The sequence below is a fragment of the Myzus persicae genome, unplaced genomic scaffold (genome assembly GCF_001856785.1).
Source record: "Myzus persicae strain clone G006 unplaced genomic scaffold, MPER_G0061.0, whole genome shotgun sequence".
Lineage (NCBI taxonomy): Eukaryota > Metazoa > Arthropoda > Insecta > Hemiptera > Aphididae > Myzus > Myzus persicae.
This window is the reverse complement of record NW_019103977.1, coordinates 48582-63738: the sequence shown is the minus strand read 5'-3', so window position 1 is coordinate 63738 and position 15157 is coordinate 48582. Positions and strand designations below refer to the sequence as shown.

Below are 15157 nucleotides of genomic sequence, written 5' to 3'. Positions count from 1 at the left end.
CTCCTAACTGTGTTAATTTTTCGGCTAATTTCCTATTTGCAACTTAACTTTTTTTTTAATATGTCACAATGGAACGACACTTCTTCTATAAATCATTTAGATTTTGACATTCATTAGGTTCTAAAACATCATTGTCGCCATATGAACTTCTAAATATTAAAGCTTAGGTAACAATTAAATTTAATATGTGCGCTGTACATTTTGTACAAGGTATGTGTGGTATTCGTAATTTGTTTACGGCAGATTTAATATTAGCCCCTGAATATGTTACAATTGCTACAATTTTGTGTCTAATTCCCCATTCATTAAATAAACTTTCCAACATTTGACTAAGATATTCCCCTGTATAACTATTTTCTAATTTTTAAGTGCATAATACAAATGTTTTAAGAACGAAAGCACTATCAAACGTGTGGACAGTAATAGTCATAAACGAATCTGTATTTAATGATGTCCAAATATCCGAAGTAATAAAAATATAGCTTGATTTGTTCAAAATATCTTGTAGTTTAATATTGGTAGTAGAGTATAGTTCAGGTAAGCTACTTCTTGTTAGTGTTCGGCCACTTGGTAAAAGCTCTAAGTACCTTGAATCAAGCAATCGAATAACTTTTTGAAATCCACTATTTTCAACAAACGATAGTGGTTGCAAATCATCAGTTATCATTTCAACAATTGATCTCACAAAGTCTGTCTTTTGTGTTTCTGATGGAGTACCAAATCTATAAAAATAATATTAATTAAAATGGGTAAGATATAAAGAATCTTTGACTGATATTTGTGATTTTTTTTAAAATGAGGAAATCCTCTAAAAAGATTTGTTTATTATTATGAAAACTACAATGTACTGTATCATAAATGCTTAATTTATTACTCTAGACTTATTACATAGATTTTCTGTATAATAAATGAGGTTCTGCCTGATTGCGTATAACTCTACGACTGACTGGGCGGCCGTGACTATGGAGCCCTCTGTGCAACGACCAGGGTCAAGGGCGCCCGCAGGGGGGGGGCAAAGGGGCCATTGCCCCTACTGGGAATTTTTTTAAACTATTGTTTATTTAATGCCACGGCGCCACGCATATTAATTATAACATAATGTGATGACATAATGTTTTTTTCTGTTTAATGTAGGTTATGCTATTTTAGAATAAAAAACACTAGAAATATATTAAGATTTAAAATAATAATTTTGATCTTGCCCCTGGTGGGATTTTATCCTGCGGGCGCCCTTGACCAGGGTAGGAATTGCTGGATAAGCAGATTCCAGCTCGAGCGTCCGTTCCCGTAGTCACGTACGCCAGTATACATATCATATTACTCTAATAAAACTACGTACTATGCTCCAATATAACAGGTGTCATAAATGTCAATCATTTGGTCATTTGGACGCACAAAGAATTACTGTGAGAATAAGCCGCGCTGCGTTAAGTGTGGTGAAAATCACCTGTCTTTGGAATGTACTTAAGATCGCCTCCTACCAGCTAAATGAGCCTTATGTTCTGGGCCCCACACTTCTTCATATAAAAGATGCCAAATTTTCAAGAAAATGGACTTCATCATTCTCAAATCAACCACAACAAAACGGATCCCGCCGATTCCTCCTACTCAAGTTTCCTCCATGCAACCTCACTCTCAGGCTAAGATCACGGCTAACCAGTTTCCAGTCATATCACCGGACAACCAAATAATAGCTAAATTTCTCGATGAATTTACAGCCATTATCAATCCACTTTTAACATCAGTCCTAAATAAATGTTTATCTTCAATCACCTTGGTTCCCTGATTAATTCTATCTCCCCTCCTTGCACATCCACTCCATACATCATCCTTATTATGTTCCACCTCACAATCAATTCCTATAATTATATATAGTTAATTATTCCAATTAAATTTTATCATTCTTCCGCCTTTTATCTACCTATCACATCTGTTTGTTGATTATTTTATTTCGAATTTATTTAAAATTACATTTAACCGTAACAATTATCTATTGTATAATACTTCTGGTAATTGTCGAGCTATATTGTATAATGTTGAAAGCTCTAAATAAAAAATAAAAAAAATAAATAAATTTTTCTTCAAACATTTTCATGTGGTTTTGAGTAATATTTTAGTCTGGGGATTTTTTTTCTTAGGGTCGATGTCTCGGGGATTTATATTTCAATTACTTATCAAAAAAATTATGTGTGATAAAAATGAAAACGATTCGTTATTTACGATTGGTTTTTTAAGTTGATTAAAAACATAGTATAATAAAAATCATATTTATAATACATTTTAATTCCTTAAACACTGAAATAATGGAGTACTATATTATTTACATAATAAGTATGTAATAAATATTTGTTTTTATAAATTTTACAATCTATAATCCGTTGTATTTTACATAGTACTCCATTTTTTTATAGATGCCAAAATGTGAAAATGAATAGAAACAAGTAGCTTTAGAATTTAAGACGTCATGGGATTTTGATAATTGCCTAGGAGCTATAAATGGGAAGCATGTTCTCATAAATAAACCTCCAAATAGCGAAATAAGAAATTTTTATAATTATAAAGGAACATTTAGTGTTGTACTTTTTGCAGTAGTAAACGCAAAAATGAATTTCTTTACGTGCATAGTGGTACTAATGGAAGAGTAAGTGATAGAGGTGTCCTGTAAGAAACAGATTTCTATAGATTACTTGAAAAAAAACAATTGAAAATACCACAACCTCAGTCACCACCACTAAGTGAATGTGATTTACCTTATGTTTTCTTAGGCGATGAAGCCTTCCCCTTGATGGAAAACTTTATGAAACCTTATTCACAGTATAGTGCTGGTCGAGAAGAACATATTTTTAACTATAGACTGCAGAGCTTGCTCTAAAGAAATATAAGAGTTACACATACTGTTTGTTTTACAGAAGTAAAAAAAATTGATGTTCGCTTCGCTCTCACATAATGAATAATACATACTATCATACATATTAAATAATATTATATTATACGTCATAATATATGAATATTAACAATTAAAATAACAAATTCCTTTAATCAAATTTTAAAATGATTTTATTTTTTACGACAACCTTTTCATCAGTATCGCCGCTATCACCACAGTTTTAGAACCGTTGTGTTATTTTAGCTGCAAGATTTGAGGTTATTTTACAACCATTGAATATTGACGTTCGAAATGTAGATACAATTGTAATGGCCAGTTGTGTGTTATATAATTTTTTACGAAGAAACTCAAGCAACTTTTATACTTCTTCTAATCAATTAGATACAGAAAATTTAGAGATACAGGTAATATAACACTAGGACAATGGCATCAAATTGGGGAAATGTTACCAATCCAAAAAACAACACATTATACAGCTCAAAATGCTAAAGACGTAAGAGACAAATTTAAACAGTATTTTAATAAAGCAGGAAAAGTGTCGTTTAAAGAAAGAATGGTAAATATGAGCCAATAAATGATTACCTAAATTTGATATAATATTAAATACCTATACGGCTATACTATAAGTATATTATACTTGCATATTATATATTTATGTATTATTAATTTCCAAAATTATATTGTATAATATATTTCAAACATACTACATAGGTATATTGTTACATTTAAACAATTAATAAATATAAAAACTTGTGTTATTATAAATTTATACAATTCACTTTATTGTAACTATGACAAACCACAACACTTTTTAATAATTAGTTTTAGAATTAGCTTCTTAAGTTATAAATCTTAAATTATTTATTCTAGTTTTTTACATTTAACATATTATATGTATTTTATTATATTTGGACTGTAATGACAAAGCTACCTACTATATTAAAAAAACTTAAAATAAATAAAGAATTTCAATGTCTGCTTTATTTAAAAATGTGTATATCGACACTTAGAAAATAAAATATACTAAATTAATTATATTCATACAGACGATTTTCACTATATGAATTTTAAATATGTAATGATAAACTAATGAAAAAAAATAGTATTTTATTGCTTTACTTTTGGCAAACTTAAAAATGATCTTTTAAAATTATGTAAACGGTCAAATTAGAGTAAATTGACTACCCTGAGTCCATTTTTGAGGTCATTTTTAGTTTTTAGCAAACCGTTTTTGAGTTATAACTTGTATCTTTAAAGACACATTGCCATGAAATCTAAATTCCCTAATTGTATCTTTTTAGATACAATACTATGTGAACTAAAAATTAAGAATGTATCCAAAAAGATACAATGCTATGAATTTCATAATTCATTGTTGTATCTTTTAAAATACATTGCTTTAAAGTATGTATTCTAATGTTTCATTTAAGTCTTATAAACATTATAATAAAAAAAAATAATTTGATATAAAAATAATAATTTATTAATGGTAAAAATTAAATTAATCTTTATAAGGTATTTATTGAATATGTAGCAACATTTTTACAAAATAATTATATACCTAATTGATATTAAAAATAACAAGTATTTAAAAACATAATTAACATAAAATAAAATGAAAATCTTAACTTTGTATATTGTAAATCATTATAACATTTATAACAATCGAAAAATGTATCAAAAATAAAATTAAAAAATACATAATACCCTATACGCTAACTTTTTCAATAAAAACATACCAAAAAAAAAATTATTTAATAACATTGGTAATTTTAAATAAGAAAATTTGTTCCATAAGTTTCAACAGTAGGCTATTTTCATTATTTTTCCTTATGATATGTATAAAAACAATTTCTCGTATTATTTATACACAGTATTTTTTCACACTTAATGCAACTCATTACGGTTTGTCCTTTACTCTTTAGCACGGAGTACACATCGACCTTTTGTTACGGGGACCTATCGATTCCGCCAATTTAGCATCGATTCCGCCAGTTCAGGTAGTCTAAAAACAACCTATCGATCCCGCCACCTACCAATTTCTACCTCGACCTGGAAACTGCTGCTGTTAACCTGTTTCTGTTATAATAATAATATATATAAAAATAAAATTAATAATCAGTTTAATAATTAATACAATACAATATATATATGTATATATATTATATATAATAATACAATTAATTTAGTCAAATATAGTTTTAAGTTATACCATGATATTTTTATAGTATGATGGATGCCAAACTAATGCAATGTGAATTAATATATACATAAAATAATACAATATATTTAAATAAATAAAATTTCATAATAATAATATAGGTATCTACAAAATAAGTCAAATTTAATTTTAATATAAATTAATATAAGATTATTATTTATTTTTTCCCTGGCGGAATCGATAGGTCGTTTTTAGGCCACCTGCACTGGTGGAATTGATACTAGCGGAATCGATAAGCCTTATACCCAAGTATAAAAAGGTCTGGCGGAAACCCTTTTGTTACATGTAGAGGCAAGCGGTAAAATACGATTGAGAACGTTACGGTTGAGAACGTTATTTTTGGTAACACGATTGAGAACGCTCGATATGTCTTTTTTTTTCCAACGTTGCCAAATGTTATCGAAAGATAGTTTGAGCACGATAATCGGCTATCGAACGATAAAGAACGTTATACCTTTTGGGCTGAACGATTGATGCTAATACATAGGTACCTAACTCATTTTTCATTACATTTTTTATACATAGGTATTATATTTTTTACTTTTTTTTTTACATATTTTTATAATACTACATTTTTTAAAAAAATTTTAAACATATTTATATTACATATGACTTTTTTCTAGAATATTTGTTAAATAATAAATAATAAATGATATGGCAACGTAAATTCGTTCTCAATCGTATTCTTTCTTGGGTTTTTTTAGGGTCAGTGGTAAGTTCTTTGTTATTTTTAAGTGTTCTCAATCGTTCGGCCAAAAAGGTATAACGTTCTCAATCGTTCGATAGCCGAGGCAAGTGGTCAATATTGTCAAGACGTGTATTGGTCATTGGTTTTGGAGTGGGTTTTTGAATGCATTTGCTTACTATCAGTATGTTTTTTGGTCTTCCTATTCTAAATTGTGTAAGTAGTGTTTTGGCTATAGAATATTTAAAATCCTTCAAAGGCATATGTTTTTTTTCTGATCCAAACAATTGTGTATGATATCTTCTATATAATATCCAGGCATTATTTACACAGACATCTAGTAGTAGAGAAAATATCGCTATATACCAACGGTGTTATTTAATACCAGTTCTATACAACGATACTAACATGTCCACTAAATCAACACCTCCCATATTAGTGTTATATTCTTTAATTACCTACGGACAACTCGCATCTATTCTTCACTTTACATTTTTGTCGTACCGTCGAACTATTTCTCTTGTTTCAATCGTTGGAACAAAAGAACTAACCAAAGTCACGCATTTATTGTCAACCCATTTAACAACAGATATATTTTTTTTACTATCAGATTTTTTTGAATAATTTCCTCTACCTTTTTTTAATAACTATTTATCAGGTATAATTTTGCATCCCCGTAATCTATTCTGTTGGATAGTGCCTAAACTTAAAATTCCAAATTATTTGCTCAAATAACTAACCAGCTCTAACGACGTAAACCGGAGATCCAGCCCAGAAGAATTACTACGGTCGTACCAGCTAACTACAGTCACGTATGGAACAACTCCTGCCTCATTTCTGTTAACCTACTGTCTTATAGCACTCGCAAAAAGTGTTGAGCAGGAATTACCGAAAGCTTCAAAGGTGATTGCCGAAGATTTCTATATGGATGATCTAATGACGGGAGCCGATACAGAGAATGACTGCTGTCGGTTGCAAATAGATGTTAGCCCAGTGCTAAACTCAGCAAAGTTACCATTAAGGAAATGGTGTTCCAACTCTGAATGTGTTTTGCGAAACATGTCCAAGTGTGTTGACGATCCTTTGTTCGTATTAGATATAGGAGACGAAGTCACTCGGGTTGCAGTGGAAACCAGTCGCAGACCATTTTCAATATGACATCGTAGCAAGATCATCAGAAGGTGCGTTATCGAAGAGAACTATACTCTCTGACCTGAATAACATTTTCGATCCACTTGGGTTCCTGTCGCCAGTTTTAGTGAAAGGAAAAATATTCTTACAACAGTTGTGGTCTATGAAGATAGACTGGGATGCACGGCTTCCGGTAGACATTCACCAAAGATGGATTCGTTTTTATGATGAGCTTGAGCAGCTAAAGGAATTGTCTATTCCCAGAAAAGCTATTCCCGAGCGCACCGAGATCATAGATGTACATGGATTTTTCGACGCCTCGGAGGAAGTATATGGAGCCTGTATCTATATTCGTACTCAGAGCAGCGATGGTGAATGGCATTCCAGACTTCTATGCGCTAAAACTCGAGTGGCCCCACTAAAAGGCAGCACAATCCCACGCCTTGAGTTAAACGGTGCATTATTATTAGCGGAGCTGGCTCACCGAGTTGCGGAGTCATGGCAAATCAACATTCATCAGTTTAAGCTTTGAACGGACTCAACTATAGTGCTAGGGTGGTTAAATAGCGAGAGCAGCCGGCTAAAAACATATGTTGCAAATTGAATAGCTCAAATCATGGATGTTACATAGATCAACCAGTGGAACCATAAAGGAACACATGAAAACCCAGCGGATATCCCTTCAAGAGGTTTGGGGCCAAGGGAGCTTTTAGAGGCAAAATTGTGGTGGAAGGGACCCACTTGGTTGGAAAAAAATGAGAAGGATTGGATCTTAAATCCTAATCTTTCCTATCCTGGCTAACTTCATACTTACACGATCGCTATCAATTTATTAACCTTTTTAACACAACATCCAAAAACTATCGAGTGTTATCTGGGGTTCCACAAAGTAGCCATTTAGTTCCCTTACTATTTAACATCTTCATCAATAACGTCTTCTCTATAATCACACACTCACACCGGGTCGGGCATTGCTCTTTTCAGATGATGCGAAAATCTTCTATTCTATTTCAGCTATAGAAGATTGTGTTATCCTACAGAATGTTTTAGACAAATTTGCAAATTGGTGCAATATTTTCGGATTATTACTGAACACAAACAAACGCAAAATTATTTCTTTCAACCGTTCTCGGAGATTTCTTGATTTTGATTACTGTTTAAACGGGCAACCACTTGAACGCGTTAATCAAATAAAAGACCTCGGATTTACTTATGTTCCATCACTAGATTTTCGACCACATATTGACTCTGTTGCCGCTAAAGTGCTACGCGTACTCGGCTTTATTAGAAGACATTTTATAAACTTTGATAACCCGAAATGCCTTTCTGTACTCTACAACTCCCATATAAGATCGCTCTTGGAGTACGGTGTTGTCGTCTGGTCTCCTTACACAAAGAGTAACATGTAGAGACTTTATAAAGTCCAAAACCGCTTCCTAAGTTTCGCAGGGCATAGCCTCAATGTTACGCACCCTCCTCACGACTGTAGTAGAATTAAGTATTTGTTTAAATTCAAGTCACTTTCTGAACGTCACATCACTTATAGTTGTTGTTTTATTCAATCACTGATTGATGGCAAGATAGACGCACCTCGTTTATTGGAACGACTGAGCATTCATATCCCTGGTAATACCCGTAATAAAGATTTTTTTATATACCGTTAGGCCGAAGCAATTTTGCAAAATATGCTCCTATAACAAGAATGATGTCCATATTTAATAAAAACCAATAATTTCGTACCTAGACTCACACATCACATTAGCTTTTAATTTTAACACACAAATTATATTATTACTATATTTACTTATATTTGTCTAATCCATAATACTTTATTTTGTAATATCTTTATCCATACTGTTATAAAAGCCGTTTGGCGTCAATTAGTATATATTATATATATACAAATAAATAAATAAATAGTCAACGCGAATGAAGAGCTACCTGAAGTACGTAAAGTAAAACTAGTACTTGTAGCAAACAACTCGGTAAATGATGTATTAGAACACTACTCAGAATGGAACCAAATGATATGAGGAGTAGCTTGGCTAACAATCTATTCAAAGTTCCTGCGTAAGAAGATCAATGGACCTCAATCTTTAAGAATACATGACTTGAACAAAGCGAGAAAAACGGTGTTATGAATGGTTCAAGCTGAGTGCTTTAGCAAAGACATCTTGTCGCTAGAAAAAGGACAAGAAGTACCAAGAAATAGCAAGTTACGGAGTTTGAATCCCTTCCTACGCGATGGTTTAATACTGGTGGGTGAAAGACTCAACAATTCAGACATGGCGGATAAACGTAAGCACCCTGTGGTATTGCCTGCCGCTCATAAAGTAACCAGTATGATATTTGAAAAATACCATCTGGAGCTTCTCTATGAAGGACCTCAACTCTTGTTGTCTGAGGTAAGGCGTTTATACTGGCCACTGCTAGGTCGAGTAACTGCAAGGTCAGTGGTATGGCGTTGTGTTCAATGTACGAAAGCGCAGCCACGTTTTGATCACCCAATCATGGCAGCGTTCCCAAGAGATCGAGTGCAGTGTACTAGACCCTTCACAGTTACAGGTGTAGATTTTGCGGGATCAATATATATTCGAAGTGGATTGAGACGCGTGGCAGCTAAGAAGGCTTGGATTGCAGTATTTGTTTGCTTTTCCACAAAGGCCATACATTTGGAGTTAGTTGACGATCTTTCGAGTAAGTCCTTTATAGCGACATTGTGTTGTTTTATGTCTAGAAGAGGAAAATGTGCTAAGATGTATAGCGATAATGGAACAAATTTTGTTGGCGCTCAAAAGGAGTTAGTCTCAATGATGAAGAAGGCCAGTGTTGACTTAGAGAAAGACGGTATTGAGTGGCATTTTAATCCACCGGCTGTGCCCCATTTTGGTGGTATATGGGAGAGTGCCGTGAAGAGTATGAAGCATCACCTGAAAAGAGTTATAACGGATCATAAGCTAACAAACACAGAAATGCGTACACTACTATGCCAAATCGAGGCTTGTCTTAATTCAAGACCGATGACCCCCCTAAATAGCGACCCTTCAGACTTGGCCGTATTAACCCCATCTCATTTCTTGATTGGTCAAAGGAGTATTTACCGCAAACTCAATTCGTGGCAAGTGGACGAGTAAGAGCGTGCAATTAGTAAAGGACGATGTTGTAATCATAAAGGATGACTGTATGCCTCCAGCTAAATGGAAGTTAGGCATAGTCGTGGAATTACATCCTGGTTCCGATGGTACAGTACGGGTTGCCACACTAAGGACAGCAAACGGAACACATATGCGTCGTCCAGTCATCAAGTTATGAAGGCTACCCACGGACAAGGACAACACAACAGTTGAAACCCAAGACTTTCAACGGGGGGAGAATGTTGCCGCCGTAGCGTAAAATAATAATGTAAAATACTAGCGGCTACTGACGAACAGCCGATTGACACACACACACACACACAAACATTCGCGCACACCAGCCGTTATTTTTATATTTATTTTTGTTTTAATTATATTTTGTGTCTTGTGAATTATATAATATTATGCAAATCAGGTATCGGCGCGTTATCAGCTACCGCCAGCTCGCCTGTCCGCGTAGCTTAACACGGCCGCCGCAATTTTTGTGTTTCTCCGTACGTCGCCGTGAGATAGTCCATTGCGTCGTGTTAACAATATTGTTTTTTTTATCAAATTGTACTATATATTTTTACTTGTTGGGCCAAAAGGGCCGTATCTTATTTTTTATATTATTATATCATATTTTTTATTATATTTATATTTGAGTTACCATTATTTATTATGGAGTTACCTATTCGTCCTCGATTTAAGTATACACACAAACACATATACGGACTCACACACCACTACACTACATAGCTCACTAGTATTTGTTCGGCGAACCTAACCGATTCTAGTTGAACTGTAGACAATTTACACAAATTTACACAGGTCGGTCGGTGTGTTAGTGTAATACGTAGTAAGCGCGAAGTACTTTGGTAACCGGGCTGTAACCTTCTTGTTCCAGCCTTTGTTCCTTTATATGAAATCATCATTTCATCAACGGAGAACCTTGTTCCTTGTTCAACTGATAAAAATTTTTGCCTTACATGCTCTAAAATAGGTCCTATTTTAGCATAGCGGTCATATTGATCATTCGTTAAATTATCAACAAAGTGCAGTTGTCTTCGCAGTAGTTGATATCTTTTTAATGGCATTACACTAGCTATTCGTTCGTATCTTAGATTTGTAGACCAAAAGTCAGTGTAAGCGGGCATGGACACAATACTCATAAGTAGCTCTATTCCAATGTAGTTTCTTATTTCATTAACATTTGTCGTGATTGGATTTCCAAAGTTTTGAGAACTGTACAAATTTGTATTTGTTACAATCAATTCAAAAATGTCTTCTTTAAAAAACATTTTAAAATATTCATAAGGAATACATATTTCTTTTATTTTTTGCTTAAAAGTATATAGTGTGGAAAATATCTACGGGAAAGTTAAATTTGTTTGACCATTTAAATGACATTTTTTCACTTGCAAATTGATGTTGTTTTTTATGATATGTTGGTAACTGTTCGACGCTAGGTTGAGCATTGGTGATTGGGGACATTTGGTCTTCTAAAAATGAATCAGGTAATGCCATGTGCTAATCTCATTGATTTCCTTTGTTCGAAAGGTGTCGAAATACAACGCTTCTCTGATCCAGATATTGATACAGAATTATCATGTAAATTTTCTAAACTATCGGTATTAAGCTCAAATTTACAGGTGTTGTAATAGTTAAATCTAGTGGTGGTTCTACTTCATTATTTTTTTCAATACTATCAACATCAAAAAGATTTCCAATTTCGTCAAAAATAGGCATATAAATTCATTACACTCTGAAGCATTATCACTGTCTAATTGATTTTTAAATAAAGTATTGGTTGGATCAGAATCATTTTCAATATAGGAGCTTTCTGAATCAATGGGTGGTAGTGCAGCTTTAACAAGTCGTGCAGACCTAGACGATATTGCCTGATTTCGGATCATTATAACGTCTAGATACAAAAAAAAACTATGTTTTAATAAAAAATTACATGTTAATTTTTAATAAGTTTTTTATAAACTAACTCTAAATATATTTTCAAATAACTATTTTACGAACTTCATATTATTCTAATATTCTATAATATTAAATTATATTCAAGACGATAAATATTGTTATTACATTTTAATCGATACTATAAAATTAATACAAAAATATAAAATTTAAAAATGTACATTACGGTTGTGTAAATGAATACACAACATATCAAAATTGCCATACCAAGTGATGTATCTTTTAGGATACAATGAATATTTCTAATAAAATAGGCAGTGTGTCCAATAAGATACATAATCAAATCACAGTAAATTTAGCACTGCATCTTTTTGGATACAACAGGTATCAAACAATACTTATGAAATAACTGATAAGAACTCTGAGTTGAATACATACACATGAAATACACGTTTTAAAATATATACTCACAGTATTAGTTGATCGCTCCGGGTCTGGGTCGAAATCCCGACAATTATAATCCCGACATGTAAAATCCCGACATACCAAATCCTGACAAATCACAATACCGACAGTTTAAAATCCCGACAAGTCACAGTACCGATTGTTTAAAATCCCGACAAATCATAATACCGACATGTAAAATCCCGACCAAACATATTTACATAATATTATCATGTTCATTATTCAACAATTTCATTTAAAAACTCAAACAATACATTACACTACAATTACATTATATTTATACTATTAATACTTATAAAACTACATCGATATATTATGAGCCAAACCCCGTAAAAATTCTAAGACACTCCTATTTGATATATCTTTATATACCGTCATTATTCTTTTCTCTCTGTCAATTATTTGTTTTTTCTGTTTCGGTTTTGGTTCTCCACGATTAATGCATTCAATTTCCAAGTCAACTCGTTGTTGTTCTTTCTGAAGCTCCTCTATCATTGTATAGACTCCAACATGAGGTTTACCAACCAAAGTTGACCAACGTCGATGCCAAGCTTCGACAATATTTTGTGTCCTAGGAATTCCGTGGTCCATTAATTCTGACACAGACCAAAGTTTGGGCGGAAAAAGTGGGTCTGTGCGTATAATATTACCATTTCTTTGGTTTCGGCGACGAATCCGGCCATGTACATAATTGTCTTCAAACCATTGGACAACTTCTTCAGCTTCAGGAGGAAATGTCGCTTTAAGTTCATCAAATGCTGCAGGTATATTTTCAGATGGAATAAAAGCCAGGGCAAGCATTTGTCTTATTTTTAAACTAAACTCTTCGTTTGTACCATATAAATTCACCAAGCCAGATGATTGAATTTTTCTCCAAGTACTTTGAGATAAATGAAAAAAACATGCCTTGTTTTTCACGTTAGGAAACTCAGCTTTTGATGCCTTTATTGCCGCCTGTTCAAAATCTGTCATTATCCAATATGGATTTAGTTGCCCGCCATTATCTTCGCAAAAATCAATTAAGTCTTGAAAAAGACGTATATACAGGGTTTCAGATTTTGATGACATTAAAGCATATGCTAGTGGCAAAACTCGAAAATTGTCTCCTCCTACAGGTGCGTGTATGGTATATAGCTGTCTAAATATTGTCGGGACTGTCCAAAACGTACCATCCATAATTAAATAACGAGCATGCGACAGCCGTTGAACATTATTTTTAGTACAAAATAGTAGAAGTTTTTCATCATTAATGGTTGAATCTTTAATTAAAAATAACTCCCCGCCAATTGTAGTTCTCAGTGAATCGGGAATTGTTAGATCTTCTAATGATTGAGGTTGCGATGGCGTATTTTCCCTTCTAACACGCTTTATTTGTTGCCGTAGAGCATTTCTATTCGGCATGTATGGATGAGCAGTACTTGGCATATTTGTAACGCAACTTTGAATAATTTGGCAGGGTTGGTCATTGGTATTTCGTGCTTGATCTTTTAAATGGCTAAGAGTAGTACATACATCAACCCTAGCTGCTTCAGGTGCGTGATTATGATCAGAACATTTACGTAATAAATGTTTTTCGTTGATAAGTATAGTGGTTGCACGTCCTATGAATGAAACGCAAAAATTAAAAATAATTTTTAATTATTACTTCTATTGTTATTATTATTTATATTAAAATGTGAGTTAAAATATCGAGTCCACTGAAATTTGTTCATTTATCAATTAACATAATAGTATGTCCCAAATGAAACTTATTATACATATATTTTTTGGATAAACGGTACCACACAATGACAATGTACACGAAATAATAACGTACACGGTACACGTCAATCACCTTATTTCATATCGCAATTTAACGGCACGGTAATATCGATAAGGAATGTTGACACCCATAAACGTCTTTAACGTATATAATGTCAAATACCCACGAATAATATTTTTAAATTTCAACAAATTAACTAAAATCGTTATAAATTCACAAAAACTGTTACGAATATAGGTGTTGTGTGTATTTTGTTTAAAGAGCAAAAATATAGATTTTTACGAGAAATGGCCAGTGGTAATGTGTCATTGAGGTGTACCAAAAAAAAAAATGTTATGTATCATAATTTATGATTTATTAATTTTATAACATAATATAATTTTTATAATAGCAATTTTCAAATAACTATTTATATAAAATAATATTAATATAATATAGTATACATATAATATCATTTTTATAAGATATATCAATTTTGAAAAACTACTTATATAAAATATTTATTTTGGCGCAAATGATATGTCATTTTCGTACCTTTGGCGCTTATGTCATATAACCAATTTATTAATTTGTCTTTCCGGTTAATGAAATAATAACTTACCTGTGCAGGCCATTAGTTTTCTTTTTTCGCAGCACCAATAATATATGTCCTCTCGATTCTTGTCTTTTGTCATTAAATATCCCTTGACACATATTTTGGCATTTCCTTTTTGAGATGGGATAATTTGACATACTTCACTCATAATTAAAAAACTCCTTACTTATATTTAAAACAAAGGTACTATACAATTAACACGCAAAAATACGTTTGTTCATTTGAAATGTTCAATCGTTCACTGAGACTTGGGACAAGTAATTGAGCGTTTTAGATAATATAGGTACTAAATTAAACTTTTATAAGATAAGATAAAATTATTTTATTTTGTCGATATTTTGAACTGTCGGTATTTTGAACTGTCGGTATTTT

At 32.5% G+C, this 15157-nt stretch overlaps 1 protein-coding gene across 1 annotated transcript; it reads left to right on the top strand.

Annotated features, from left to right (window-relative positions):
* The first annotated feature begins 9065 nt into the window (after positions 1-9065).
* LOC111037111 lies at positions 9066-10058 on the top strand. The gene has a single exon (XM_022319489.1). The coding sequence runs from the start codon at positions 9066-9068 to the stop codon at positions 10056-10058; it is 993 nt and encodes a 330-aa protein (XP_022175181.1).
* Positions 10059-15157: the final 5099 nt, after the last annotated feature.

What these genes read in the sequence shown, in the direction of transcription:
- LOC111037111 (XM_022319489.1), top strand. Translation starts at nt 9,066, where the DNA reads ATGGTTCAAGCTGAGTGCTTTAGCAAAGACATCTTGTCGCTAGAAAAA.